Source organism: Musa acuminata, chromosome BXJ3-5 (assembly GCF_036884655.1).
Source record: "Musa acuminata AAA Group cultivar baxijiao chromosome BXJ3-5, Cavendish_Baxijiao_AAA, whole genome shotgun sequence".
Taxonomy (NCBI): Eukaryota; Viridiplantae; Streptophyta; class Magnoliopsida; order Zingiberales; family Musaceae; genus Musa; species Musa acuminata.
The window spans coordinates 3,901,276-3,928,634 of NC_088353.1; the positions used below are offsets into that span (position 1 = coordinate 3,901,276).

Sequence of the window (27,359 nt, forward strand, 5' to 3'; positions counted from 1 at the left end):
TAGAAGGAAGTGAGCTCTGCGGTTGGCTACTGTTCTCTTCCTTCTTATTCACTTCCATAATGTCGGGGTTGGGAGATTATGTAGCGATTGGCGGTGGGAGGTCGAACAAAGGACGGCTGAGATGAGACGAGTCGGAGTCGGAGACGGCGTCCGGTGGTGTTACGGATCCTGGGGAATCTAATGATGGCGGGTCGGAGATGGTATAATGGGATTTGATTCGGTATCGAAGGGTGTGCGCGCCACGTGGCGTCGAGATCGACCCTTCCATCGAAATCACAAGGCTTCTTCTTTTGGTAGGAGTAGAAACAAGAGAAGGATAGTTGGGAAACGGATTCGGAGAATGACTTTGGAACGAATTAGAACTCCGAATTCTTTTGTACTTTTGAATTGTTCTCACAAATCATTACACTAATCTTTATGTTTTAATTTTATTTTCTTCTATTGTGTGTTATCTATCATATATTTATATTATGTTGTCGTAATAAAAATAAAAATAATATTAATTTATTTTTATTTTTGTTATAGTAACTCGGGACCGTGTCGTTCGTGAAGGTGGTGTTCGACCAGTAGAGAGAGCCCGGCCGCGGTGGACTTTGATCGATGGCGGATAGGGGCTGCAACAACGGGTGCGGCTGCGCCGTCCCTTGCCCCGGCGGCGACGCCTGCAGGTGATCCCAGCCGTTCCTTCTCTTGTCCTTCCTCCTCGCTGGTTACGGGAATCGTAATTCCGTCTGCTCGGCCGGCGGAGAGGAACTGCGGCACACGGTGTGCGCATGCGGAGACCACTGCTGCTGCAATCCTTGAGCATGCGGGGCGGCGACGGCGGCTTGGCCCGTGGCCGGCAGGGCCGCATGCACGTGCCGGCCTAATTGCGGCTGTGATATTTCGATCAATGTTATTGCACCTAAAAGCTTAAGCTTTCCGACAAGCAGTGTAGAACAAGATTTCACTCTATAAAAGATTTTGTTCACCAAACATTAAATTAATATGACAAATCGCACACGAACTCATCGATCAAAATTTCCGCAACTGAAAACTCCATCTCTACACAGATCACGTCGATGTTGTCTTGTAACATACCAGACCAGGGAGTCCGATTCAGAGCTTGGGCGACGATGCTTTTTGTAGGATATGATTCATCCACATGTGGATTGATGTAGAGTTGAATCTGATGCCAGAGACTGTCAAAGATTTGGTTTCCATGCGGCAATCTTCTGCAGCCTGGAAACCATTTCTTGACTGTAGAGTGAGGCTTTGAATTCTGCACAACCCTCAGCAATGCTTCATTCAGTAGATCAAATAGAATTCTATGACCTAAATCAGTTTGGCCATTATGTACGACGAATGCCATACATTCCAGCTTGCCATTTCTTCGATATGTTTCCTCGACTTCATGAAAGACCGACATAGATATTTCTTCGATAGGTTTCATTATAGTGTCAGACTCCCAAAGGACCTGATCAAAGTGGTTTCTGTTGAACAGGCCAGACCTAAAGTGGATCTCTCTTACATAAGCTTTTGCATTGCTTTCCGACTCAAGAAGTTCATCTTTGGCTGGTTTTATTTCATCTGTTATGTCTCCAGATCTATCATTCTTGAATTCTTCTGACAAACTTGATTCTGAAAGAAAGAGAAGCCAAACATATCATGCAAGAGTAGTTGCATTAGAAATTAATGGTAGAAATATCTCAAGAGAATAAACCAACATATAAATGAGTAGCTATTTTCAAAGCAGCCATGTGCTATACAACCGCTATATAAAAAAAATTCTACTCCAAACATAATCTTTTGATCTGCAGCTTTTCCTTGCAATTAAATGCCAGACAAAGATAAGTTTTTCCATTTGCTACAGTGAACTTGATATGCAAGTTTGAATGCATCTAAAAGGACAATCGAAAACTTAGATAAAACTAACCTATGTAGATCGTACTAGAGAGAGATTTGTTTCTTTATGATACTAACCTATGGAATTCTTAAGTTTGTTTCTCCTAAATTTATCACTGTCATTTAATCTAGAAACCTAAGCCATTAGATGAGACCTGATCCATGGACCTATTGATAAGATATGATCTTAATTATCATCACTTTAATTTCATCCAAAAGTTTAAGCTATTAGATGAACATGATTTTCTAATTTATAGATTTAAACGGTTTCTCTATGCATGAATATTTCTGCAAATGCATTTACTGTATTAGAGGAAAATTCCTACCTGGAAGATTTGGTTCTCCAGAAGCTGTCACCGAAGGATAATCTTCATGGAGAAGTGCCTCCAGTGGAGATACTGGACTTGGATAGTAGGGCCTGCAATTGTCATCATGTGAACTGCGGCACACCGATGCTGGGCTTGGTGGCACCTCAGTTGAGTTATCCTAGGAGCATCAAATCCATATAATTTTTATCTATTAGCTTATGGAAGGATCTACAAATTTTTAGCATATAACTTGCCTGTGCAAAGCCTAAGTTCATCAAAACAGATGGTGTGTTTTCAGTCGTCTTCATGGATGGAAATTCATCTTCAGCTAATTCATCCATCAATTGGATCCTCTTCCTGAAAAGCTTTTCCTTTAATGTGAAATTCTGTCTCAAACATGTAACTCTGCTTTTCATGTCAAAAGCACCATTCTTGTTTTTCCTGGCTTCTGAGTGAGTACTGATGTCATTGAATTCTTGTCTTCTAAAAGTAGTTTCCGAAAAGCAATTCCAGAAACAGGAGCAGAAAATGATCTGACAAGATTTCTTGAAGACTCCTCCCCATCATCAAATGCATGCCCCTGGTCTTGTTTAAAAGATTTGGATCCAATTAGGGCTTTCGTATCATCCCAGGAGGTTACCTTCTTGCCAAATTGCCGAATTAAATTGAATTTCTCTGCTTCTTTGCTTGAGAGTGACATAGTCAGCGTACTACTGGAATTAAAAGGATACCTTATATCTGTTTCATCCTTCAGGACATTCTTCACCCTCTCTGACAATGGTGTTACCATTTCTTGGTCGATAATCTCCGGGTAAGCTTTTTCACTAGGTTGGATTTCATTTCTATATGTCCTTGTTGATTTTGGTCGCATTAGGGTAGCCTTGTTATCCTCAGAATCGCCTCTATTTTGGTTAAGACATTTTGGTACCAAATATTTAGAATCAGCGAATCCTTTAGTGACAAAAGCCTCAGGCCTAGTCCAATCAGTTGCAGTCTCAAATCTAGGCTTCCATTGTAGTTCAACAATCAATCTTTCCTTTACCTGTTCAAGAAAATCATGCATGTTCTTTTCTTCCTCTAACATCACTCGTGAGCCTAAGGACTCTTCAGTTTTACGGTACATCTCATAACAAGGTTTAAGAATTACTATCCTTCGAGGTGAAGCAGACATATTCATCCTATGATCATATTGGGGAGCGAAGAAACTACTTCTTCTGTTGTCCCTGGGAGAGTTCTCCTCTGTTAGGGCATTTTCATTATGTTCACTTGCAAAAGCCTCATACTTCAGAAGATCATCTTGTTCCTGATTCATGTTTGGTCTAGCTGTTGGAACATGCCATCTGGTCTCTGTGGTTTTCGTTACAAATGAACTTCTCTTGTGATCCACATGCCTGGACACTTTCTCTTTCTCGACACGTTCTTGTGGAAGTGTGCTTATATATTTTTTCTTTTCACGATCATTACCCAGTTCAAGGGTCACTGACTTCTCCCATACCTTGGATGCTTGCCATGCCTCAAATTCCCTTTTGAACTTCTGCAGCAATTCTTCTTGCAGATGTTCGCATGTCTGTGGTTTGTTCATCTCAAGCTTCCTGGTGTGCTGATCAAAATCTTGTTTGATATTGTAAGGAAATAACTCCGTATTTGAATATCTCATGGATTTAAAGGCAAGTGAGGCCTGCTGATTAGAGGTAGTGCTGGGCTCCTTTCTTGGTCCCTTCTCATCATTCAACTGCTCAGCACAAAGCAATGGCTTGATGTCTGAAGGTAGAGCATCCATTCCCATTAGTCGGGCTGCAACACTTGGTCTGTTACATTGATCCTTTGTTATCTGTGGAATCTCCTCAGCAATCAACCTTCCGGTATCAGCTCCATGCTGCAAACACCATCTTTGTCACATTCATGAGGGAAGAACTAAAATCACACACATTGAACAGCAAAGTCAATTTTAATCTCCATGCAATTAGATCTGCTCATTAGTATTTCAAAATTGGGAGAAAACAAAACCATATAATCATGGTTCCAATGTGTATCAGATATATGTATATAATTCACAGCCCAATAGCAAATAGATCTAAGAAGAGGAAGTTGGCTTACTGTGTCAGGAAACAATATGTCATCCTGAGATTTTGGGAGTCAACTGAGTAGAAACAATATCTCAGATACAGAATTAGAAACATAACCATATCAAGTTCACAAAATTATCCAGCATGTAAAGGATCTTTGATGCAGATAAATGTTACAGAAGAGCTAGTAATTTATGTTCTAGTACTTGTACTTCTCGTAAAACTATTTTAAGGTAAAATGGTGCTCAAATGTAAACAATGAGAAACCATATCTCTATTCAGGAGAAATGACATAATATGCAATCAAACGACTCACTAGAATCTCCTCAATGAACGACTTGAAAACTCTGATACATTTTCATGGGAAACTCCAAGGTATTTCTAGGAGCTTCAAGACCTGCAGAGGAACAGAAACACAGAAACTAATTTAAACGGTAAAATAAGTTCAGGAAGGCACAGTTAACAGAAAGCAATAGCCTTTTGTCTTGATATTAGTTCCAGTCGACGTTATAATTTTTTACAAGTATAGCTGGAACTGATGACAGCAGCATTAGCACTAACTAACATGTTGCATTCTAATGATGGTTTAGTAGTGATAATAGATTTAAGAGGTGTAAGTCTCACCATTATTGCGTCTGCTACTAAGCATCAAAGACTTGCAGGATGAGCAAGCTTGTCCGATATCAAAGAATTGCAGTATGCCCACCATCTTCTCCTGATTACTATCTTCAGTAGATTGTTCAAATTTTTTCATAATCAACAGAAACAAGCCATGAGCATATCTTAACCTGCAATGTAATCAAATTAAGCATACATATTAATTTAATTCAGATCTCAGAAGCACTCTGCCAGCAAATAATGGAAGGGGAAAAGGAACACAGAAACAAAATTATAGAAAAAAGTTTCAGAAGGTCAAGGGAAATGAAAAACTAATTTTTTCTCCAAATCATGTTTGTTCTTTTATTTAGAGCAAAATTCCTGCTTTTCTCCATCACGAAGCAACATATATATCAATTCAAAAGTGGGAAGCTGTCAAAAGGATGAGGCAATTATACATGGGTAATCAGGACTAAAATACATTCAACTATATGGCAAAAATGCTACTGTATTGTACTTCTAGCACTATCCACGGAACAATCAACATTTATGATCCAAGGTCAAGCGAAAAGGAGTGTGATATTTTGATGGGGATTTGAACTTTAGGCAATTCTCGGAGAGGAAAATAACACGAAAAAGCAAAAGAATATGCAAATGCCATCCATAAAATTGTCAGAAATCATAAGCCACCACCATCGAAATAATTATGTAGAAGTGCTGCATTGCAACAAATAAACTCAGTAATCACTATTGAAAGCAAGTATTTATGTTCGAAGGAAGATGCAGAAAAGAAGAACACCTGTGGACAGTCAAAGATCACAGAAGCAGCAGCAAAGGAATCGCCGCAGAACAAAGATTAGGTTTTGCAATTGTTTTCGATGTGGATAATTTCTAATTTAGCCAATCGTGAACTACACCGATTCGCGGCATTGACATCGGGACATGGTGTTCAAAATGATTGAACAGTGTAGCAATATCTAGTATGCAGAACATTGGATGACAGAAAAATCTACAAAGCAGCAGCATTTACACTATTCGAAAAGATCGAATAGTGTCGCAGTATCTAGTATTAAGAACATTAAATGGCAGAAAAATCTCCAGCGCAGCAGCATTTACATACCTACTTTTTTCCGAATCCGTCTACCAAAATCGGAAGCAGACGCCTCGACGCTGCTAAGCTGCCAAAGAATCACACCTCCACGCCTCAATGGAGAGGAATCCGAGAAGAGGGGAAGATCCTAGGGCTGGGACTCCCATTGTGGAACCCTAGGAATGGCGCAGCTCGTCAGCTTTTAGTAGAAGACCCTCCAGGGTGCAAAGCCTTCTCGTTTCTTTTAAGCTCTGTCCAAAAGGTCATTACTAACTCTAATGAACTGAAAAATGATTCTTTTTTGCTCCCGTGACTCTCTTTTGATCTTCTATTTTTCTTGAGTACAGCTCACGAGTGTGAGGAGGGTCGTCGGTCTGTGAAGCTTTTGGGCACGAGGGAGATGCTGCCGTTCTCCAAAGTTCAGTTGGTCTGCGTGTGCTCCTTATCACTGCAGCCTTGACCGCCAGCAGTGATTGATCACCTGCTTTGGTCTCTGGATTGAAGCATCTTCCTGAGCTTGAGCTTCTAATGCTGTGGGGTAATTCTCCACGAAACACCACTGACTTGTGTGTGCAATGTACTGTCGAAAGGATAGAGGCCAATTCATGTAATACTTTTGTAATCAGGACATGGTGCCTGAACACGAGTTTAAAGAATGGAGTGTAGATCACGAGTAGTTTGATCAAAAGAGAATGAGGCTTAATATTACATTGAAATCAGGAAAGAGTAAGATTGCATTTCTGATCCGAAGTGTCTGTGACCTAAAAGTCCATAGGATTTATATATTCAAGAATGATTCAGTTCATAAAAAGCTTCCAAAGAGAAACCCATGACTATTAATCCGAGGAACTCTCTCAGCCGGATTGCATCTCATGCAGGTAAGCTTGAAAGTTGAGAAAAGGAAGAGAGTGGTGTGCTACAGCTCACATGGTGGGGACTCTGCTAAGCTACGAAGGAGAGGCATATCATGGTGTCTTTGACTGAAGCCCTCATCTCTGCACGCATGATGACCTGCTGAAGAAAGTTTCAGAGGGGTTGTAAAGGGTGGTGAAGAACGGTACAGGCTTTCGGCGTCAAGCACTTGGCAAAGGGGAACCCTTTCTTTTTGCAGGTCTATGCGGCTCGATGTCTCCACCTCGAACAAGTAATTGTGAGGGCTGCAAACACTTCTTTGTGTGGCCGGAATGGGCAACTCCTCCTTTCTGTTTTTGATCTCCTGATGGCATCCACGATGACAAGCATGAGTCAGATTAGATGCTCAAAACACAGCCCCTTCGAATAAACTCGAGTATGCAGCAATGGCGACACCGACGATGCCACCCTTTAATGACGAACCAACCGGGACCAGCGACTTAGTTTTCTGTTCTTGGGACTTGCCGGAGAAATGCTTCGAGCGCAGATTCAAACTGCCATCGCGGACCTCTAATTGGAGATGCTAATGCCCGTGTTTCTGTTTTCTCCTTCCTCCATTAACCTGAAAGATCAGACTACGTACCTCAGTATTGTTTAAAATAGATATGAAGCACAATAATGAGATCAGACTATCTTCGTGTATCACGAGCGCAGTTTGCAGATCACAGTAGCCAGGCCAAGAACAAAAGATGGACGGTGAAACAAAAGGTATAACGGAAGAAGAAGAGCTCCCGGCGAGGATCGAACTCGCGACCTTTCGCTTACGAAGCGAACGCACTACCACTATGCTACGGAAGCGGAGTCGGTAGGGATCGTTCTTTCAAATATATTTGATTTTAATTTTAATGTTTATGCATGTCGATTTTTTACGTCACTCTTCCTCTTTAGCTGGGAAAATTAGAACATAAGGATGGTCGTGAACGAATTGGCAATTAGTTGACTCGAGCCGTCGGCCTCCTCCACAAATGCTTCTCTAACAATTCTATCTACTTCGGCTACGTTCCATTTCCGGTTTCCTTGGTCGATACATACTTCCATTTGCACATTGATTTATCCACGACGACTAGATTACAACCGCAACCTTGCTATGTTTTGTTCGGTTCTGTTGGAGGGCAATTGCAGGAGGAACAATGAGCGAGCATTCATGAGCAGCTGCAAACTGTGTCGGCTGAAGAACTTGACTTATTGTTCCATCAATGTGAATTCTCGCAGAGCATTTTAAGGATTAAGCATTGATACTTCTGGTAAACACGATCGAACTCAATACTCGAAGAATCAAAAACATCTATAATGCTAAACCTGTGGACGTAGCTGGACCCTCGTCCAAAATACAAAACAGATGAACAGCGACTTCAATAATTTAATAGACGTAATGAAAGAAGAGAGTTCGGTGACAGAAAATATTCCATACTTTATACACACCCATTTCTTAACAGGTGGACAGGATATTTACCTCTCAGCATATGCTCGTATGCGGGAACCTGGTAAAGGCAGCGGCAGTGTCGGAAGGGAATTCGGACTTAATCGTGTGGGTTCACAGTGCGGCATGAAAGAGCCTGCATGATAGAGAAAACTGCAATGAAACCTTTCCCTAAATAGCAGCAAGAAGAATTGAAAGAGAAGATAAAATAATCACACTCGAACCAATTATTATGAATATTCACAGTTCATGTGATCAAAATACAACTTTCTGTGTATGCACGCTGAGCATTCACTTGATACAATATCTAATCGAAAGACAACACAAGGCTAGTGTTTAACATCCCCCTTGACCAATATCTCTTAACTTATTCCGACTATGTGATTGGCTGCCAGGCATGTGATCGGACATCCGAAATCAGTTAATCTTAAAGATACAATGAAGGGTACAATAGAAAAGCGAGTTTACGAGAAAGTTATTGGCCAGGATTCCCCAGGAGTCGGTCGATGGCAGCATGGACATTCCCTGCAGTAGCAGTCAGAGCTCGGATGTTCTCCTGGGTATCAAAGAAACCCATTTCCTGGAGCTGAGACAACTGAGTTGCATAAAGCTCTTCCGCTGGCACTACCAAGATGAAAATAAAATTCAAATTAACAGTTTAATTACGACAGTAATTTGATCAAGTAAACACAAAAAGAAGCATCAATGGAAATAACAAAATTCAACCATTTGAAGTTGGGGGAACACCAAGACCTCCTGTCCCAAGTCCACCAAACATGTTCATCAAGAATTCAAGCCCGGTGTTGTTCAGCGTGCCTATCAAGTGTCAATCAGTGGGCATCAGAAAATGGTAGGAAAAACTAATGACATGATGATGTAAGAAACACATGTTAATTCATATTTTTAAATAATAGCCATTGTGACATTGAAACAGCTGCTTACAAAATTCCAGTCAAATCCGTTATAGTCTCACATAGCTACAACGTTAGGTCCTCATCTATCCATAGAGGCTCACAAAGAAACAAGGAGCTATGCTTTTACTTATCTAGTCATTGTCACCATTTCTGACAATTAGCCATATATAAATATATAATAAAAACGAGTCAAAGGCTGCTAAATTTTGCAACCCATGAATCAAACGACTAACAGTCATGGATCACAAGACAATTTGGCTGAAGATATGTTGGAAGTTCTCACGAACAAGAGAAAAATCATCAAAATGTAAGAAAAAGATGATCTAAAACTGCAATTTGTTCTTACCAGTGCCGCCAGCTGTCTGCTCTTGTTCTCTGCAAGAGACAAACATGAGAGATCATTACTGAAATGAACCAAAATTTACCACAAGGAAAAGTGCACTCAAAATTAAAAATCAAAACAGAACTATTAAAATAGTTAATCCAAGTTAGAACTTAATTGCATGAGAAAATCTTCAAAATGCCATATGCAGGGTTTATTTATTTAGTTAATTAGTTAAGTTTACCTATTTACACATTTCGATGGCAAGAAACAAGAAAGACCACAAGAATTTATGCTAGTTTACAGATTTAGTGGCATTTGCAATGAGTAGAATGTTCATGAAAAAATAGTATGCTTTATATTTCAAGCAAAGAGAATAACTCACAGTCTTGACTGCTGCCGACCATTGTGGGAGAACAATGATTGTTGAATAGATAGAAGTTGCTGCAGGAAAGACTTATTTAGTTCACAAAAAAGAACACTATAAGAAGATTTAATAGCACTCCAATCACAGGTCACCTGCATAGTTTCAGGAGACATAAGCTGACGAAGAAAATCTGGATTTTGCAGCATCTCTCTTAACTGACCATTGGATTCCAACAGACTACGCATATTGGGGTTGAAATTAAGCACCTATAACAGTTAACAAACAATAGTAAGAATCCACATGCTAATCAAATCACCCACCAGTAGCTAAATCCTACCTGGTTCACATACTGTGGGTCAGAAAGGAGATTTTGCATCATCTGCATCATCGCAGGATTTTGCAAAACCTGATTTAATAGGGACGAATCCTGCATCCTCCCAACCATGTTTTCCAAATCCAGTGAACCAAGCCCATTTAATACCGGAGCACCAGGTGTGCTGGCAGGATTAGAACTTGTATTTACTGGCTGAGGCCCTCCAGCTGTCAAATAAACTGGTAAAATAGCCCACAGCAAAAGGATTCACAAATAAACAAGAAGATAAAGCAAATGAGATTATGAACTCACTATTGGTCCCCCAAGGGTTGGGGAGTGGATCAGTATTTGGAGCAGAACCAGTTGTTGGTTCTGAACCAGTGGTTGAGTTTATCGATCTCTCTCTGCCTTGTGCAGCAGCCTGACTTCCCAAAAGAGCAGCAAAAGGGTTTGATCCCGCATCACCCCCTAAGTCTCCTCCCATGGTTGTCGCATTAAGGAATGGCTCCTGAACTGTTTCATACATACGCCGGAGCATGTTGAATCCTTCGGGAGAAGATTCAATGTTGCTCATAGCCCTGTCTGTATTACGCATCATCTCTCTCATGAGTTCAGGATTTCTTGCTGCCTCCATTGTCTGTCGCAGAGTGCTCGGATCATTGAGGACATGCGCAAGATCAGGATTGCGATCAATGATCTCACGCAATTGGGGATTGTTCATAAAAAGATTCTGGATTATATCTGGGTTGTTAATAATGTTCTGAATGGCAGGCATGTTCATAATTTCCGTCATTATGTTTGGGTTCTGAGCTAGCTGCTGCTGCATCTGATCCAGTTCTGGAATTCCAGTCCCAAACAGGCTAGCTGTCTCACTACCTGCGTCCCCGTTAACACTCATACCTGGAAAAAGTGAGCCTCCAAAACCAGATGCTGAGTTGCTATTTGAGGTTACTGAAGCTCCTTGATTACCCGCAGCTGTGTTAGCTGATGTGGCTGATGGAGCAGCAGCACGAACCAAGTGAATGGTATGGTCAGATTCCACACCTATTCATGAAGAGAAGAAGAAATATAATAGAAGTTATTTAATGACTTAAATTTTAGGTGAGAATTCTTAGACCTTTAAGATGAAAAGACAAAATTACTATCAAATAATAGGAAAAACAAAGTGTCATATAAACTAACATTAAAAACAAACAGTCATTGCCATTGCAATGCATCATTGCACTTAATGATTTTTCTCGTACTTATTATTCTTGTTCAAAAGTAAATATAAAGTTCTCTCAAGCCAATGAACATTACATACTATAATTTACATACACTTCTGTTCACCATAAAAGTTTCTTCCTTATTTTTGAACTTGCTATTATATTTTTCCTGTTTTTTGTTCAGTTTAGGGCAATAAAAAGTGAAAAAGAAACACGCATTTAAAGAACTATGAAAAAGTTATCATGTACATCATGTCAATATAAACATTGATTATCATATCTAACTTCATCCGACAACTACAACTACTTTTACTTTGCACTTCATTGATCCCAAATACTAAGAAATCAAATCAATAGCTAAAATTTGAGTTTCTTTCCAACATCCTAACCAAAATTTTCTACCTCTCAAACAAAATTAAATATAAAAAATTAAACCACATGATTGTCGCCTAATTATAATACATGGTACCATAAATAATGATGAAATATGACGGTAGGTACCCTAATATAATGTGGATTATTAAAGATAGCAGTGTCTAGCTAGAGAAGGAGTGAAGAGCATTAATCTGAGCCAAGTGATAAAGAACCATGGTTGATGGCATGAACATCTAAAGAAAATCCAAAAAAGCAGCAGTTAATGGGAGAAAAGCAAAAGGACTAAATGAGAATGGAAAGACTAGGCTACCCTAGTAATATTTTTTTTACTTCAGTTTTGATAAAAATAAGTTGTTTCTACTTCCTACTAATATATGGGGAAAATAGGCTTCAATAAACTCTAGTAAGTAATTTTCTTTTAAAGTTTCAATGAGGATCAGTTATCTCTAGTAATATGAGCAACTGCCAAATATTGACCAGGTAACGTCAACAACAAGCATCAAGCTATAATTTCATGGGTATGGAAATGCAAGATATAGAAAATCCATAAGTTTCTTCTAGGAAACTCCTACATAGGCTACAAGATAACTTTTCCAATGAGTACGTGCCTGATGTGCTTCCTAGTATAGTTAACAAACGCTGTCGACCACACAGAACAAAACAAGAACCCAAAAAGTTTTCTGTAGAAAGAAGATCCAGGAAGGTCAACAGCAACTCAAAAAAATCCATGCGAAATTCCAGAAAAAGCGAGACAGGATTTTCATGTCAAATTTTAAGTTCCTGATAGGAGAAGACTTGACTGAGAATATAGAGTAATCCATTTCTTCTGAGCTACTAAATATTGGCATAATAAGCTTATTCTTTTGAATCTAAGCAGAAATATAAGTATGCTCAGTGGTAAGACCACATTAGTTCCACATTTGTTAAGGCACCTTTTGGGTCCATCTGAAAGGACAAAACCGTACCAGTCCAACCCTAGAGCAGACAACTTATCATGACTCAAAGAGATTGCACCAGTGATGTCTAGTGTGGACCTTATCAGATGACGCCCACTGTAGACCAAAGAAACTTTAGCTTCCCAGCTAGGGATATCTGATACGCTCACATTTAGTTCTACATTGATTGGAGAGTTGAAAAAACAAAGTCTAATAACAGGCTAAAAGTGACTCTTCTCCTCAAGGTGCCTTTTCAATGTCACCCCAAAAAGACAAAACCATGCTAAGGGCCATCCCAAAGTGGATAATTTGTCATAGGTCAGAGAGTTCGCAGCAGTGGTGGCTAGTGTGAATTTATTACTTAGGAAAAATATATAATCATAAATATCATAAACACAAAAGAAGGTTAGTATTGAATGGGAAAGATAACACATGAATGATCATGAGTATAAGCATTCAAGCATGCACACGTGTTCATGCACAAACAAGGGTCTTAGTTTTCTATGTGGCCAAGCTACATCGTGGTGAGTGACATTGTACGGTCCATATATGCCGAGGCAGGCTATGCTTGTACTTGGCACATGCCTTGCTTTGTTAAGAGGCATCCATCAAGGCATACAACCATGCCTCTCTGCACTTTGTAGTGCACTGTAATGCTAGAGGACTGAATTCAAGTTTAAGAGCAAGAAATAGTAAAGAGATAACAACTTCATGATGACTTAGTTACTATTTCTCAAACTTAACTACATAATCTAACTGCAGATTTGATAATTTGGAACCAAATAGTGCAATAACATGAAAAGACAAGTATATGATGCACATGATTGAATTAATGTTGGCCAAGATGCATGACTAGTAAAATATGTGAACAAATTATTGAAACAAAAACACAAAGTTTGATAGGACGTATATTAAATGGCAAAGAGAAAAAAACACAGGAGAGCTTGTTCATTTCTAGGGCTAAACATAGAGCATACATATAGACCTAGTCCACTCACCGAGTATACATATATACCTGGTCTACTCACCCTTGTCCCTATTGTCAAAAGCCATATTGCTGACACTCCTCCCTATTTCTCATCATTGAGAGGACTATGATATGACAATCATAAACCTTGAATCATTTTTATACATCAAAAAGAGGAAAAAAAGAAAATTAGCAAGAAAGTTCTGTAGCTTACACGAGATCTCAGTTTCACTGTTAATACTGCTCTTAGGTTCTACAATATTGTCACAGGTCAGCAATAATATGACATCTTAAAAGACACAATATCATGTTTGACTACCATATTAAAAGCATGAGATAGAGTACACATGACCAAAATGAATAAAACAATTGTTAAATAGATCGGACAATGATCCGATAATGGCATATTAATTCAAGTATGAACAGAGAAAATTAATGAGCAATAAGATCAGTTACAATATTAGGCTAAAATTCACAGTCACATTGGAGACAAGTGAACAAACATTTGTATGCTCATAACCACATTTCAAAACATACCTAAAGAGACAACAAATTTGATGAAAAATATATTAGGAAAATCATTCAAAGCAACAACTCATATCTATCAATAACATTGGTAGATTATAGGGACTTGAAAGAAAAGAAAAGGGTTTGCCAGCTCTGTCCAGCTCTGCTGGACAAGAAACAGGTTCGGATAGATATCATCTAAACCGTTTCCAGCCCTAAGTTGGTTCAGTTATCATTGCCAGTTGCAATTAAAGAATACACCAAATACAGCATCTTCAACAATATGTCAGATACGATAGACACATTTCGTCATCTTCACACTCCGATTTAAGCTTCAATAAAATCATGGAGGTGATAACAAATTCGATAACTACAACCCTAGCACATAAATGAACAATGTCATCTTTGCGCATAAGTCGTTGATTTCTACCACAATTTCCACAAGTATCCATAAGCATAAACTAAGAAGAAATACAAGACAAAGAAAAAGCACAGGTTCTACACGTGCATAACCTAGTCAACCATTCTGCAGGCAAAAGCGCCAGAAAGCAAAAGATCAAGGCCCGAAATTCTAACCTCTGCGAAATCAGGGCAAACAAAATACTAATAAAGAACATCAAATCTCCTACATTTACAAGCGACAGGAGCTCCGTAAAAGGGGGCGCGCACCGTAACTCACGAGCGTTTGATCGTCCTTCAAAATCCGGCCCTTGTAGATCAGCCGCTGCTGCTCCGCCTGCACGTCGGAGCTCCCGGCTACGACGGCCTTGAATGCACCCACCGTCGAGTCGAGAGCCGTCCTGACGGAGATCTTGGAGCCGTCGGTGCACCGAACGTGGACGGTGACGGTGGGAAGCCCACCGCCTGCCTCGGCGGAATCGCAGTTTGCGGCCATGGACGACGGGGACGACCCGGGGGAATCGGGAACTCCCTAACCCTACCGTGATGGGGGATGGGAACGGAAACGGGGCGGCGAGGTGGAAAGGAAGAAACAGCTCGTCGAAACCCCAAACGTATGGCAAAATATTAGTTTGCTATATTTATTTTCCCAACCTTGTAACAAAGAATATTTATCGCTCTCGGCTCCTATTTCTGTCCTCCGCGAAGTCGAGTCGGTGGGTCTTTCGTACGACTCAGTGACACGGTGCGATATATGCGACCAAGTTAACAGCCCTTTGCGTTGCTCACCGGAGATCTCCTGATCGTGATGAGCGGTAGAGATGCGATCGCTCGCACCCGTCGCGGTGTGGTGGGGTCGCGTGCCCTTGCATGACACGTGGATCTTATGCGGAGAGGGAACCGCATTGGCCGGAGCACCTACAGGATTTACGCGGCCGAGAAACGTAGCAAGGGCCCACCATTATTGCCAGTAGCAAAGCCCAGATTAACAAGGCAGACAGTCGTTTGTAGCTCGGTCCCAACGATCCGGTAGGGCCCACTGAGGCCCATGCCTTAGCCGGCAATGCCAAAGGCCCATCCTTTTGCGTACAATTGACGTACGTAGGATTTATACGTTTACGATCAGAAAATCGACATGAGAAAATTATTATAAGACAAATAAATTCCAGAGAAGGATTGTTTATTGTAAATGCATTCATTATTTTCTCTTTTTTGTTTTATATAATATTTTTCTCCCTAATTTGTGTGTGTGTGTATATATATATATATATATATATATATATATATATATATATACTGCTGATCAAGCTGATAGCTGTGCTTTTCTTGGTCGTCTACGTTGATATACTGTTCTTTTTCTGTACAAAACTACCTGTCAACGTCGAACAAATGCAAGCAGTACAGCATATTTATTGCATCCAAGACAGAACGCCAAGGCAACGAAGTGAAAGGAAAGAAGAGAGAAGAAAGAAAGCTGATACATACGAGCACAAGTGGTACTTTTAATTGCGGATCAGGAGACCCAGCTAAATTATCTAAGTTACTGGATATAAGATTGGCCGGTGATATCCCGATGGCGGCGGTTTATGCTTCGGCGGCGACACCGGCTGCGGCGGACCATCAGCGCTCTGGGTGGCGCTGGCCGGCGGCTTCTCGGCCGCGGTGCCACCGTCGTCGTCGGTGCCGTACAAACCTCCGCCGTAGGCCTCGCGAGTGACCGGCTTCATGTCGGAGATATGCGGCGCGGCGGCCGGGCTGCCGCTCCTCCCTTGCCCGCCTCCGCCTCCGCCTCGCTCACCGTCGGCTCCTCCATTGCCGTTGAGTCGGGCAGGCACTCCTCCATCGCACTCCACTCTATTTGGTTCGGAGGCGGAGACGGTGCGGTAGAGGAAGAAGGCCATCTGCTTCCAATTATGCAGCCACCAATCGCAGGGGCACGTGTGCTGTTCCATTGCAACGTGGAGCCAAGCCAGGCCCGACGGCCATGACGTGCATGCGGGGACGTAGTCAAGGTATCATCCACATGACATTTGTCCAGGTGGGCCAGAAACAGGCATGACAAATCATATGCATCGAATCCGACCATCTGAACGAGAATTGTGATCGATATTATTAGCTTTTTGTTTATGAAAAGTTCAAGATATTAGTATCTGAAAAGATTGACATTCAAAATACATACACCAATCACACACAAATGTCCCCACCGATACAGGATATAAAGAAAGGCGTCAATTTGTGTGGCCTAACAAAAAATACTCATGGCCGGACCGGTATGACGATTATACTGAGACAGAAAACCATCATTTGTCTGGCCATAAAAAGGGGAAAAAGAAAAACCCAAGAACTGTATCAAACAAGCAGACTATCTAAGAGGATAACAGGAATAGGAACAAGAACAAAGGGCTATGAAACACCCAGTGGGAGAGAAGCACCACAGGAATCAACAACACCTACAAGAGACAACATCCACACAGGTATATGCTCTTGCTCTGTCTTCTAGCTCCTCCATTGGTGGGACTGCTTCCATGTCATATATGCCAACTCTGGAGCAGCAAAAGGCGCGCAGGTTTCTGAAAATGCCATTACTAAATGGATGAACTCCTGCTGGAATTCCCCTGCAACTCAAAATCATTCATGATTTGCTCATAAGTACCACCCTGAGATGAGCACAGCAAAGTCTCAGTGGTATGGAAGCCCGTTCATTTTTACCTCAGGTACAAAATCCGCCGCCTTTTCACTGTCTCATAGGTAGTCTGATTTGTTAAAGCCAGATAACTGAAACACATGAATAAGCATCAATAAGAACACATGAAATATGCAAGCACAAGAATATCAGCAGTATGAATACAGTCATCATGATCAGGTTATTCTTAAACCTGACAACTTATTTTGCACCTACCATTGCTTCCTTCAAATTTTTGACAGAGAACAGGTGAACAAATAGATGTATGCTTTAGTTTTAAGAAAGAGGATTATTACTGAGTGCTAGAATGTTTGTTTATATTTTGCAGGCCATTTTCCTGTGTCATTTTGACACTGTAATGAAGATACAGTCTGGCCGTTTATTCAATAAAAACCAGTAATATAATAAACAAAAGAAGTAACATCAAAGAAAAACTAAATTCTGTAACAAAATTAAAAAAAAACTAAAGTTCAGTGATAACAGTATAATCAAGTGCAGGAAACTAGTTCTCGAGTCGCGTAATTGTGGCATCATAAAGAAGATAATAGACGTAAAAAATACCATAGTTTTACCACAAAATTAAGAACCGATCATACCTATGGAAAAGCAGCAGCAGAATCAAGAAGATGACACAAAAGGCTAAGGGTACCAAAAGTACTATCATAATAAAATCCTTCCACCTGATTGCACAATTTCAAACAAATATCATGTTCTTGTCATATATGGTAACCACTACTTTTTCAACAAAATGTCAGTAGAGGATGAAGATAGACTGCTGGAAAGAGAGTAAACACACCAAGCTTTTGTGTCTTTTGAGTGCAAGAATGTGATATACAATATAACAGTCCAGATGCAGAGAATTGTCTCTTCAAAGATGTACCACCTGCAACATGTACTCAGGATGAACAATCATGTCTAGAATATAACTACTTCAAAAAAGACATGACTCGGGATGCATAAGCATAACAACCTTCACATTAATATGCTAGCTCTGTTTGTGCTTATTTCATAAGTTCCTAGAACGTGAGATGAAGCAATAATTAACCAAACAAAACTTGTGATAGTATAAAATAAAATAAAAATAACATTAGCATGTTAAAAATGAATATGTAGCACTCTATAGAGCAAATCCAATAGCCATAGGATAAAGAGCATACAAAAAAAGAACATTTGGATTGACAGTAATGTTTAAAAATTAATTTTAACAAGCAAACAGGGGCACAACACAAGTATAATTAAAAAATAACCACAAATTCACATAATTAATTAGTTACTCTAGGCTACCGCATTGGCCCTCTCCAAACCGCATTGGTGGGAGCCTCGTGCACTTAATAACATTCTTTTTTACAAGTTACGCTAAGAGCTTGGCAGAAATTGTTATACACTTGGTAAAGGATCTTGATTGTATAATCAAGTCCTAGTCTAAATCCTAAAAGCTAATCATGTTTGGAAAGTTCACAGAGTAAGTGCCTATCCAGAGGCTTATTTTTGAACCAAACAGGGCTTTGTCACTGTAGTTATCAACTTCAAGGTTTGAACTACATGCTCCACAATTTTGGAAGTTGCTGAGTCAAGAAAAAATGGATAGCCCAACCTGTAGCTGGATGGCAAATCACCACTATGGAAGAGCAGCGATTGGTTATACAGGAAGCAAATAACAAACAGAAGAAACTTCTCATAGAGATGAAAAATCTCTTTATGGAAATATCAAGAAACACTGTAACCACTAAATCAGATCTAGCTATTTGAACATGAACAACAAAAAAGAACAAACATGAAAGCAATCAGAAGGATTGTGAACATAGATACAATTGAAGCAACCATATATTGAAGCGATCATAAATTGGAGAAAATTGATTCAATCATTACAAAGAGCCAATAGTTGATGGAGCTAAACAAAGTTGCAAAGTTTTAAAATAAGGTAGCATGAAACACATTTACTAGGCCATTCCATTAGATGACAATCAAGAACAGATGTATGTATATGAGAATCATCTGGCATCAATTAGAACGGATAGAGTGTGCAGCCAATATGTTTTAGACAGGGCTATGAAAGCTCTAGGCAGTTATTAGGCATATATATATATATATATATATATATATATATATATATATATGGGCAATTGTTCGGAAAAATATCTTCTTTTTGGGTTTTTAATGGATGGTATCTTCCCTCTTCAAAATTCCCAAACCATCACCTCCTATTTAAAAAAAATCCCAAAAGTACCCCCAAAAGCTGTCCACAATGTTTTGCCGCTTAAATCCAAAAAGTTTTCCAGCCAACTGTTTTCAGTGTTTTATGGGTTGTTTTTTATCCACAAACACTGTATAGTGTTTTTAAAACAAAACATTATACAGTATATTGTGGATAAAAACTAATATATAAAACACTGTAAACAGTTGACGGGAAAATTTTTGGATTTGGGCAGAAAAAAATGCTAGCCTTTTTAAGGAGCATTTTTGGAATATTAAAAATAGGGGTGATGATTTGAGAATTTTGAAAAGAGGGTACCATATAGGAAAAACCCAAAAAGATAATATTTTCCTGGACAATCGCCATATATATATATATATATACCAGCTGGAAAGCTACTATTGTAATGAAATCAACACTAGATATGGAACTGTTAAGCATCTAATGTTTAAACCAAATTCTGATATGTGTTTATGTATAGATGACATAATTTGTTCATATTTTGACGCTCGATCATATTGTCATATAGGTTTGACATAAATCTAATTATTCACTTGGCATAAAACTTATAAAGAGTAGGTTAAAAGAAGAAGCTATCTTAAATATGGTCCAATGCTACACAAAAATAATTCAAGTTTCATGATCTAGCACTTGGGTGTTGAACCCAGAATATGTTCTAATTCAGCCAGCCAGTATTTATGAAAAAAAATATGATTGAGGGTAGTAACAAAAATATGCAAATGCAATTTAATGGGCCACAAACAATCACACAACATCATCCTTCACTAAGAACATGGTTACTGCATAAAAAAAGCATCATGATCTAGCAGTTGGGTGTTGAACCCAAAATATGTTCAGAATTCAGCCAGCCAGTATTTATGAAAAAAATATGATTGAAGGCGGAAACAAAAATATGCAAATGCAATTTAATGGGCCACAAACAATCACATAACTTCATCCTTCTTTAAGAACATGGTTACTGCATAAAAAAACACATCATGCATACTAAGTAAAAGGAGTTGTTTAAAGTTTAAACATTCTGGAACATTTATAATTAACTGAAGAATAAAGCTCACCAAAATCGACAATGGTTTTTTTTACCAATGCAAGTTCCTAACCACAGGCAATGATGATCAAATTGCAGGACACATTTGTCACAATCATGGCAGTGCTTTGACCGTGGAGGCTGTGGAATGATTGCCATAATGTTAAACAAAAGCCAGATATTTTGGATATGGAAAAGGTTACAGACGCATATTATAACTAAGAAATGAAGTGTTATTGTAGAGCCAAATGCATTTCAAAGGCAAATCTACCAGGATGGATATCATAAGTTATGCCACGTGAAATTTTGGTAGACACACTCATAATCAGAAGTTCTGAAGTTTCAGCAAGCCAGAACATTTGAACTGGGAATGCATTGATTTCTAGCCAGAATTATGTAATGTTCTTAGGCATGATCCATCCCATAAGAAACTACAGATTATCAACCCCTACAATTTGTAAGAAGCTTCCACCTTTTAATAAAAAATATTATCCACAAATATTATCTTCTACTATATTTAGAATTATAATATGTGCTTACCTGTATAACATTACAGTATGGGCAAGTCCAGTTCCTGCAAGACAAATGGAACATAATCATATAAGTTGTTAATCAACTATTGTGCACACTGTGAACGAAAAATTTGCTCGTTGATGAAATGCTAGTAGGAAACTAAATGCAATCCCAAAGCTTAAATAGAGCTCTTGTAGCCACAATATTAAGTTTAACTGACTGGCTTCTGGGACAATTCATGTCCTGCCATGCCAGAATCCCAAGTGTAGCCTAGTGCCACAGCAATATAAAAAGGAAAAGGCAGAAAAATAGTAAAGAGCACCGTTTCAAAGATTCAAAAGCAGCATAACATTTTGATTTTGGATCTATCAATTCTCTGAGATAAAAATGAAAGAATGAAAACCAAGATCATTGCAAACATGAGAAACCAAAAGACAATGCCTGTTCAATTCTTTAGATTTTATGGTTTCTCATATCTATATTATACATCCACATAGAGCCTACTTGCATGCACAACAACCTATATTGTATTTCAGAAATGATTCATGATCTTCAACACCAGACTGCACATTCCTTGCCTCACCAACTCTGCTACCATGCATATGCCCCTACTCCTCTCGTCATTTTGCTAGTAATTTGTCATCATTCACATTTTTCAAGTATGTTCCCTTGTCACAAGAAATCTCAAGCCCATTGTTAAAACTTAACAAGAAATCTCAAGCTATCCTTAGTTAGGTGTAGATATTATTTTCCTGAATAACCCAACATGCACACACCGTGTAACCTATAAAGCCAGCGAGAATTGACCTATATGGGCATTCAAGCTAAGCAGCTTCCCTTTTTTGCATTGACTCTCCTATTTCTCCCACTTTCTTTATTGGCCAATGAATTGTTTTGACTAAAGGAATATAAATTATTTGATTTCATGGTTAAAAAGCGATACATGATGCATAGAGTAATAATGTCTGAGATTACAAAAAGCAAGTGCATACGAGAATACCTGTTGGTTAATCCTGGAGGATAAAGATCTGCCACAAACTTTAACCAAGAAGATGAATTCATTTGTGAATTATCGTGGCCCACTTGACTCTGATTTATGGAAGGAATCATATTTCCATTTCTTGAGATAGACTGTCTACATTGGATCATTGACAAAGAAAATATTTATGATGTAAATAAGCCTTAGAACCTATTTTGACATGTTTCAAAGAATACAACAAGCTTACTTCAGAACCGTTGGTGATTCTATAAATATTGCCTTCATCCCATTTGCAGCTCTCATCGCATCAATCACATAACTAAAACCACAAAAGCAAAAGTGTCACTCATATTGTTTTACATGGAAATAGAATGCAGTTATTAAGAACACAGATAGTAGGCATATATGTCAGTACCCTGGGGAAGAACCGGATGTAAAGAAATATTGAGCTAATGTAGCCCCAAAAATGACCAGGTATGTACCAGTATACCTGCATGAAGAGAAGATAGAAGATTATGCAACAAGAGCAAATATAAGAACATAACCAAAGAGAATGCAATTAAAAAACAATAACGAATTTTCAATCCATAAACAGATTAATTGATATAACTCAAAATATACTTAAGACAAATTATGCACACTAAAGTAAAATAAAAAGAAGTCAACTTTATATACAAAAGGAGAATGCTGGTACTAGCAAACAAAACAATTTCATATTGCAAAGGAATCAAAGAAATAGTAGAGGATTCGAGAATATTTTGAAAAGAAGTGTTTTACCGCTGGGTAAAAATTTATAGGTGCAGGTTCACATGACACAGAGTTTAATGATAATTATAGAACAGTAAAAAGTCTAACCATAAAACCCCATAGGTTTCCAGTGATTAGAACTAGTGAAGCTTGTGGGAGAAAGAAGAAACTCTACTTCATCAAAAATTCTGAATACAATTAAAAGGACAAGGGCCAAGTTTGTCGGGATGAAGATTTATTGTAAATCACAGAGGTGCCAGATAGGATTTTAGATCATCCAGACTTTTCTACTCTTCCAAAGCTGTAGAAAAAGGCTTTAAATATCATGAAATTGGAAATATTTGAAAGAAAATGTAACCAAATAAGCAAAATTAAGTACTCAGAATCTATTTAGTTCATATTTAGGAATAATGTCCCAACTATCTAGGGAGGAGTTCATTGTTAAATTAGGATGAACCATGCCACATATCCAAGAAAAGTTTTTGATGTTGGTTTTACCAACTGGTAGTTCACTGTGAGACAAGCCTGCTGACCAAATGCAAAGACTCGAAGTCAACATCATCATCCGCATCAAAGCATATTTATTTGGAATTTAATATTCAATATGATTTGTTTCCACTCTTCTACTAATTGAGGAATCAAGAAATTTACTTTTATCCAAGTCAGATTTAAAGTAGACAGAAAACTGATCCACAAGAAAATTATTCCAAATGCATAAACTTACATGTATATAAATTGCAAGAAAGCTTATGCATGCATTTTGTTCACATTTGAGGTAGAAAATTTTAGAACTGAATTTTCAACTAATAATTGCAACTGTACAGAAACATGTAAATTTTAGTTTGCTAACTCCAAATCCTCCCTTTCTTTGTTTCTAACTTTCGTTAGATAAGAAATTGTGGTTTATGAGAGATGAACCACTCAAGTTAAAAGTTGAAGGACCAGAAATCATAACTTAAAAGTTGCTTTGGGAAGCTAAGATGAATGCATCTTACCATTCAAGTGATCATATAGTCCATGATCCAGATGCAAGATCCTACATTAGACTAAGTTTCAGATCTGATTCAGATCATCAATAAGGGCAACAGTTAATCAGGTGATGTTCCACCATTGTCATGCAACCAAAGTGAATATAGATGATTAAACTGTAATGACTTTCAAAAGTTCTTTAAGTAATTTTGTTACAAAAAAGTTTAGCTCATTTAATATGGAGAGAATTGTTGGAAACAGAGAACCTATAAAGTGAAAAAGTCACAAGATGATCCCACTAATATAATATAATATGAATCTCTCACAAGTTGTCACCAAATACATCACTTAGAGAAAAACAAGTGCAAAAAATATGCAGAGACAGCAGCACAGAAATTCAAAGGCAAAAGGATTTCCCCGTAGCAAACCAAAACTTAAGAGAGATGTGACTCTCTTTTTCATAACATAAGTACTCACCACATAGGACTTCAAAGCATACTTAGTTACAATATGTCTCACTGCTTTTAACTTTTATCCTCTTTCCTTTCTTGCTTTTTCCATTTCTTTCCTCAATATAAAAAAAGACGGTTGCACCATGCTCTCCTCTCTGGATGTATAAGAGAGTGCTCTTAGTTTCATGATTGTCAAGTCATGTGGGCTTTCTTTATAATATTGCAATTGATGAAACATGGGCAACATTATTGATCTCATCTCAGTATGCAGCAATTGACTCCTTAGTGAAAAACATCCTTAAGAAATCCAAAAATATTAGAACACTATGTAAAGATGACACTGATGTCACTCAAATATTTTTTTACCAGACATCACTATATGAATTTGGAGTTAAATTACATCAGTCTCTCCATGATAAACATATCTTTGGGAACCAACCTTGTATTGAAACTTGTTTAAGTTCAGAGCGGAACGAAATGCCCAGTAGTCCAATGCAAGGGCATCAAGTTTAAAATTACTTTCCATCGATCTGCGATGTCCTCCATGTTACCCTCATCAAGGTTATGTTAGGTGTTACTTATACTGAGATGAAAGGCATGCCATATTGGTACGAAACTGGCAAATTTCATTGGCAAATGCCATATTAAGTTCTCATACATGAAACAGAGCACACGAATGGTATATGCTGCACGAGAGCAGCAAGTACACCACACTATTGGCCTATCAAAAGGCCAAAATCTTACACTTTGCTCTCATACATTATATCATGAAACACTTGATCGTCTAATAAATCTCCAATGATAAAAATAACAACAAGCATGTTCCAACCATTAAATCGTTAACATGGCTAATAACACAGCATGATTTCACGACCTTAGTTTCCCTATTTCCCTACTTTCTAAAAAACGCTTGAAATAGTATTGAAGCTGCTGCAAGCACCAATAACTATTGCACAATGACAAGTCATAGTATAATAATCCAGTTCTGGAGGAGATTATTTCACCTTGATCTTCATTTACTTATTGTATACAGTTCCTTAATGGGGTTCACCATTGTCTGCTCCAAGTGGCTAACTAGTATCACTTGTGATCTCATCACCTGACAACACTCCTCTGTTCACACTTTCTTGTTCCTGTTCATGCTTCTCACTATTTCACCATGGTAGCACCAGCATAATTCTTTTCTACTCTCACTATTGCAGCACCTCTAACTTTAACTAACTCATCTCTCCTCTGTTTGATATGATTAACAACTTACATTACTTGGAATCGAATTTCTATCCCCAAAATATCATGAAAAAAAAAAAGAAAAACAAAACCTTGATTATGAAATGAAGAGTATTAAAACTTTAATGCTAGCATGACCATTTTCCTTATTAATAGACAACAAGAAAAGGTGGTAACCAAAATGAGGCAACTTACTTCCCCATTAATGATTAAACATGTAATACTAGCATGACCATTTTCCTCATCAGTAGGCAACAAGAAAAGGAGATAACGAAATTGAGGCAACTTACTTCCCAAATTCCTTCCAACACCCCCACACCTGTGGCTACTCACACGCACGCAAGAAAAGAAGGTAATCATCATTTAGTAAATACTTTACCATAAAAAGATAATCCTAGAAACTTTTCAAACCAATTGGAAACACTGCACAGAAACTTACTTTGTCTAAATTCAAAGCAACCAATGCAGCAGATCCTTCAAACCTAATATTTATGGTCAAAGGCATGAAGCCAAATGAAGCGCATAAAAGTTTGTTCTCTAAGGTTCAAACTCATAGTCCCGCCTCAACTCCATAGTCTCTCCGACAATAAATTTGCAAATGTTCCTTTGTAGCTAGAACACACGTGTTGCAAGATGTGGTTGCACATACATATCACAGGCGTGGATGACTCAGTACAAAATCACCAGCAAGCCAATCACAACTTTCAACGCTCCTGGGAAGACTACTTTTCCTTCTTAATGCCAAGCAAAAGAGAAAAAAAGCAAGAACAGTAGATGTTCTGGCCCGATAAAAGATCTAATGTCTGCAAATCGTAAAGACGCCTTCTTTGAACAAACCATCCATAAACGAAGTCCTTTTAATTGGATAGAAACATATTTCCAAGATCACAAAGAGCCCAAAAAAGAGAAATCTGGCTAAGCGTTCGTGGTTACCAGGGCTTCTCCTTGGTCCTCCGTATCAAATCTCTATCCAAGAGGAAGAGGACGCCAGCAAAGAACACATGGAACAGAACCATCGCTGCCTTCAGTCCCCACGGCGACTCCCTGGCTGAGACAATCCCATTTCACCCGATCAGCCCCAAAACCCACAAGCCCAGCCAAGAAGGCAGAGAAAAGTGCATGAATACGAAATTTTCTTGAAACAAACAGTCCGTACCGCGGAGGAAGAGGCGGGAGCACCCCTCGGAGGGATTCTTCCGGGCTGCGCTGGCGACGACGATGTCACCGGGGTGCGCCATTGGGTCCGACGGTGCTACTTCCACCGCCGGAAATGAGAACAAATAGCGAGACTATGTTGCGCCTGCGGCACAACGTATCAGAGGAGAGCTCGTCGGGATCGGCTATATATCGAGGACAAAGAAAGCTCGGATTTGTTATGGAGGTCCCACGCGAGTGTTCTTCGTGGAAGACATCGGATGGGGCATTTCTAAATTGGCGTTTATAGAAGGAATAGCCGATCTCGAACAAGCACTTCCAAGGGCGAACGGAGTCTCCTCTCATTGTCAACATCTACCAGTCCGCAATTTGGTGGGCCACGTCAATAGGTTTAGAGGACCGTTGTATGGTAGCCCATTGGGGCCTGCGATGGTGGATGGCTAAACTTGCGACGGAGCCTCGTGCCGCCAAATATCCACGCGTATGGGTCGGATTGAGCGGAAATTGGGCCGTACTCGTCATCTACTCACCTACAATAAACCCGGTCCATCGGAGCTTCACATCGGATCCCCTCCAATTTACACGGAATTGTACAACCCCGTCCTTACATTTCAACCACCCATTGCTCTGATCCTCACATATAGACCATCCATCGATGAGAGCCTCTGTTTTCTCACTGTCGTTCAAGCTACCATGTGCAAATCCCTGCGGTCAGAACGTGTTACGGTCCACATGTCGTTAGATGGTTGGTGCGCAGCTCGACTATGAATTCTCCCTTCTCTTCCTCGTAAATATATGTTTGTTAAAGTGTTCA

At 39.1% G+C, this 27,359-nt stretch overlaps 3 protein-coding genes and 1 non-coding gene across 9 annotated transcripts; all 4 read right to left on the bottom strand.

Moving 5' to 3' along the window:
* Positions 1-952: 952 nt before the first annotated feature.
* Positions 953-7,614, bottom strand: LOC135638546 (uncharacterized). 3 transcript variants are annotated; one of them, XR_010496651.1, is made up of 7 exons: positions 7,285-7,614; positions 5,976-7,161; positions 4,883-5,046; positions 4,575-4,655; positions 2,447-4,068; positions 2,211-2,370; positions 953-1,620 (listed from the first exon to the last, which is right to left on the bottom strand). XR_010496651.1 is itself a non-coding variant. In XM_065151697.1 (6 exons), exons 4-6 carry the CDS (start codon positions 2,606-2,608, stop codon positions 983-985), a joined length of 960 nt encoding a protein of 319 aa, XP_065007769.1. In that variant the 5' UTR covers positions 2,609-4,068; positions 4,575-4,655; positions 4,883-5,046; positions 5,976-7,609; the 3' UTR covers positions 953-982. The 3 variants fall into 3 exon arrangements, 1 of the variants encoding a protein (XP_065007769.1); XR_010496650.1 differs by having other exon boundaries at positions 7,281-7,614; XM_065151697.1 differs by having other exon boundaries at positions 5,976-7,609.
* Positions 7,584-7,655, bottom strand: TRNAT-CGU (transfer RNA threonine (anticodon CGU)). The gene has a single exon. It is a non-coding gene; the product is annotated as a tRNA-Thr (tRNA).
* Positions 7,656-8,117: 462 nt separating this feature from the next.
* Positions 8,118-15,230, bottom strand: LOC103984586 (ubiquitin domain-containing protein DSK2a). 4 transcript variants are annotated; one of them, XM_018826645.2, is made up of 9 exons: positions 14,852-15,229; positions 10,506-11,237; positions 10,218-10,432; positions 10,033-10,146; positions 9,899-9,957; positions 9,538-9,566; positions 9,004-9,093; positions 8,746-8,901; positions 8,118-8,413 (listed from the first exon to the last, which is right to left on the bottom strand). In XM_018826645.2, exons 1-8 carry the CDS (start codon positions 15,075-15,077, stop codon positions 8,753-8,755), a joined length of 1,614 nt encoding a protein of 537 aa, XP_018682190.2. In that variant the 5' UTR covers positions 15,078-15,229; the 3' UTR covers positions 8,118-8,413; positions 8,746-8,752. The 4 variants fall into 4 exon arrangements, with proteins under 4 accessions (XP_018682190.2, XP_018682191.2, XP_018682189.2 ...); XM_018826646.2 differs by lacking the exon at positions 8,118-8,413 and having other exon boundaries at positions 8,482-8,901; positions 9,025-9,093; positions 14,852-15,230; XM_018826644.2 differs by lacking the exon at positions 8,118-8,413 and having other exon boundaries at positions 8,482-8,901; positions 14,852-15,228.
* A 1,502-nt stretch (positions 15,231-16,732) lies between these two features.
* Positions 16,733-26,755, bottom strand: LOC135582959 (protein S-acyltransferase 10-like). The gene is made up of 11 exons (XM_065150959.1): positions 26,547-26,755; positions 26,324-26,438; positions 22,411-22,485; positions 22,243-22,314; positions 22,017-22,151; positions 21,044-21,077; positions 20,535-20,644; positions 18,061-18,147; positions 17,861-17,944; positions 17,291-17,356; positions 16,733-17,196 (listed from the first exon to the last, which is right to left on the bottom strand). The coding sequence occupies exons 1-11, from the start codon at positions 26,626-26,628 to the stop codon at positions 17,022-17,024; spliced, it is 1,035 nt and encodes a 344-aa protein (XP_065007031.1). The 5' UTR covers positions 26,629-26,755; the 3' UTR covers positions 16,733-17,021.
* Between the last annotated feature and the right edge of the window lie 604 nt (positions 26,756-27,359).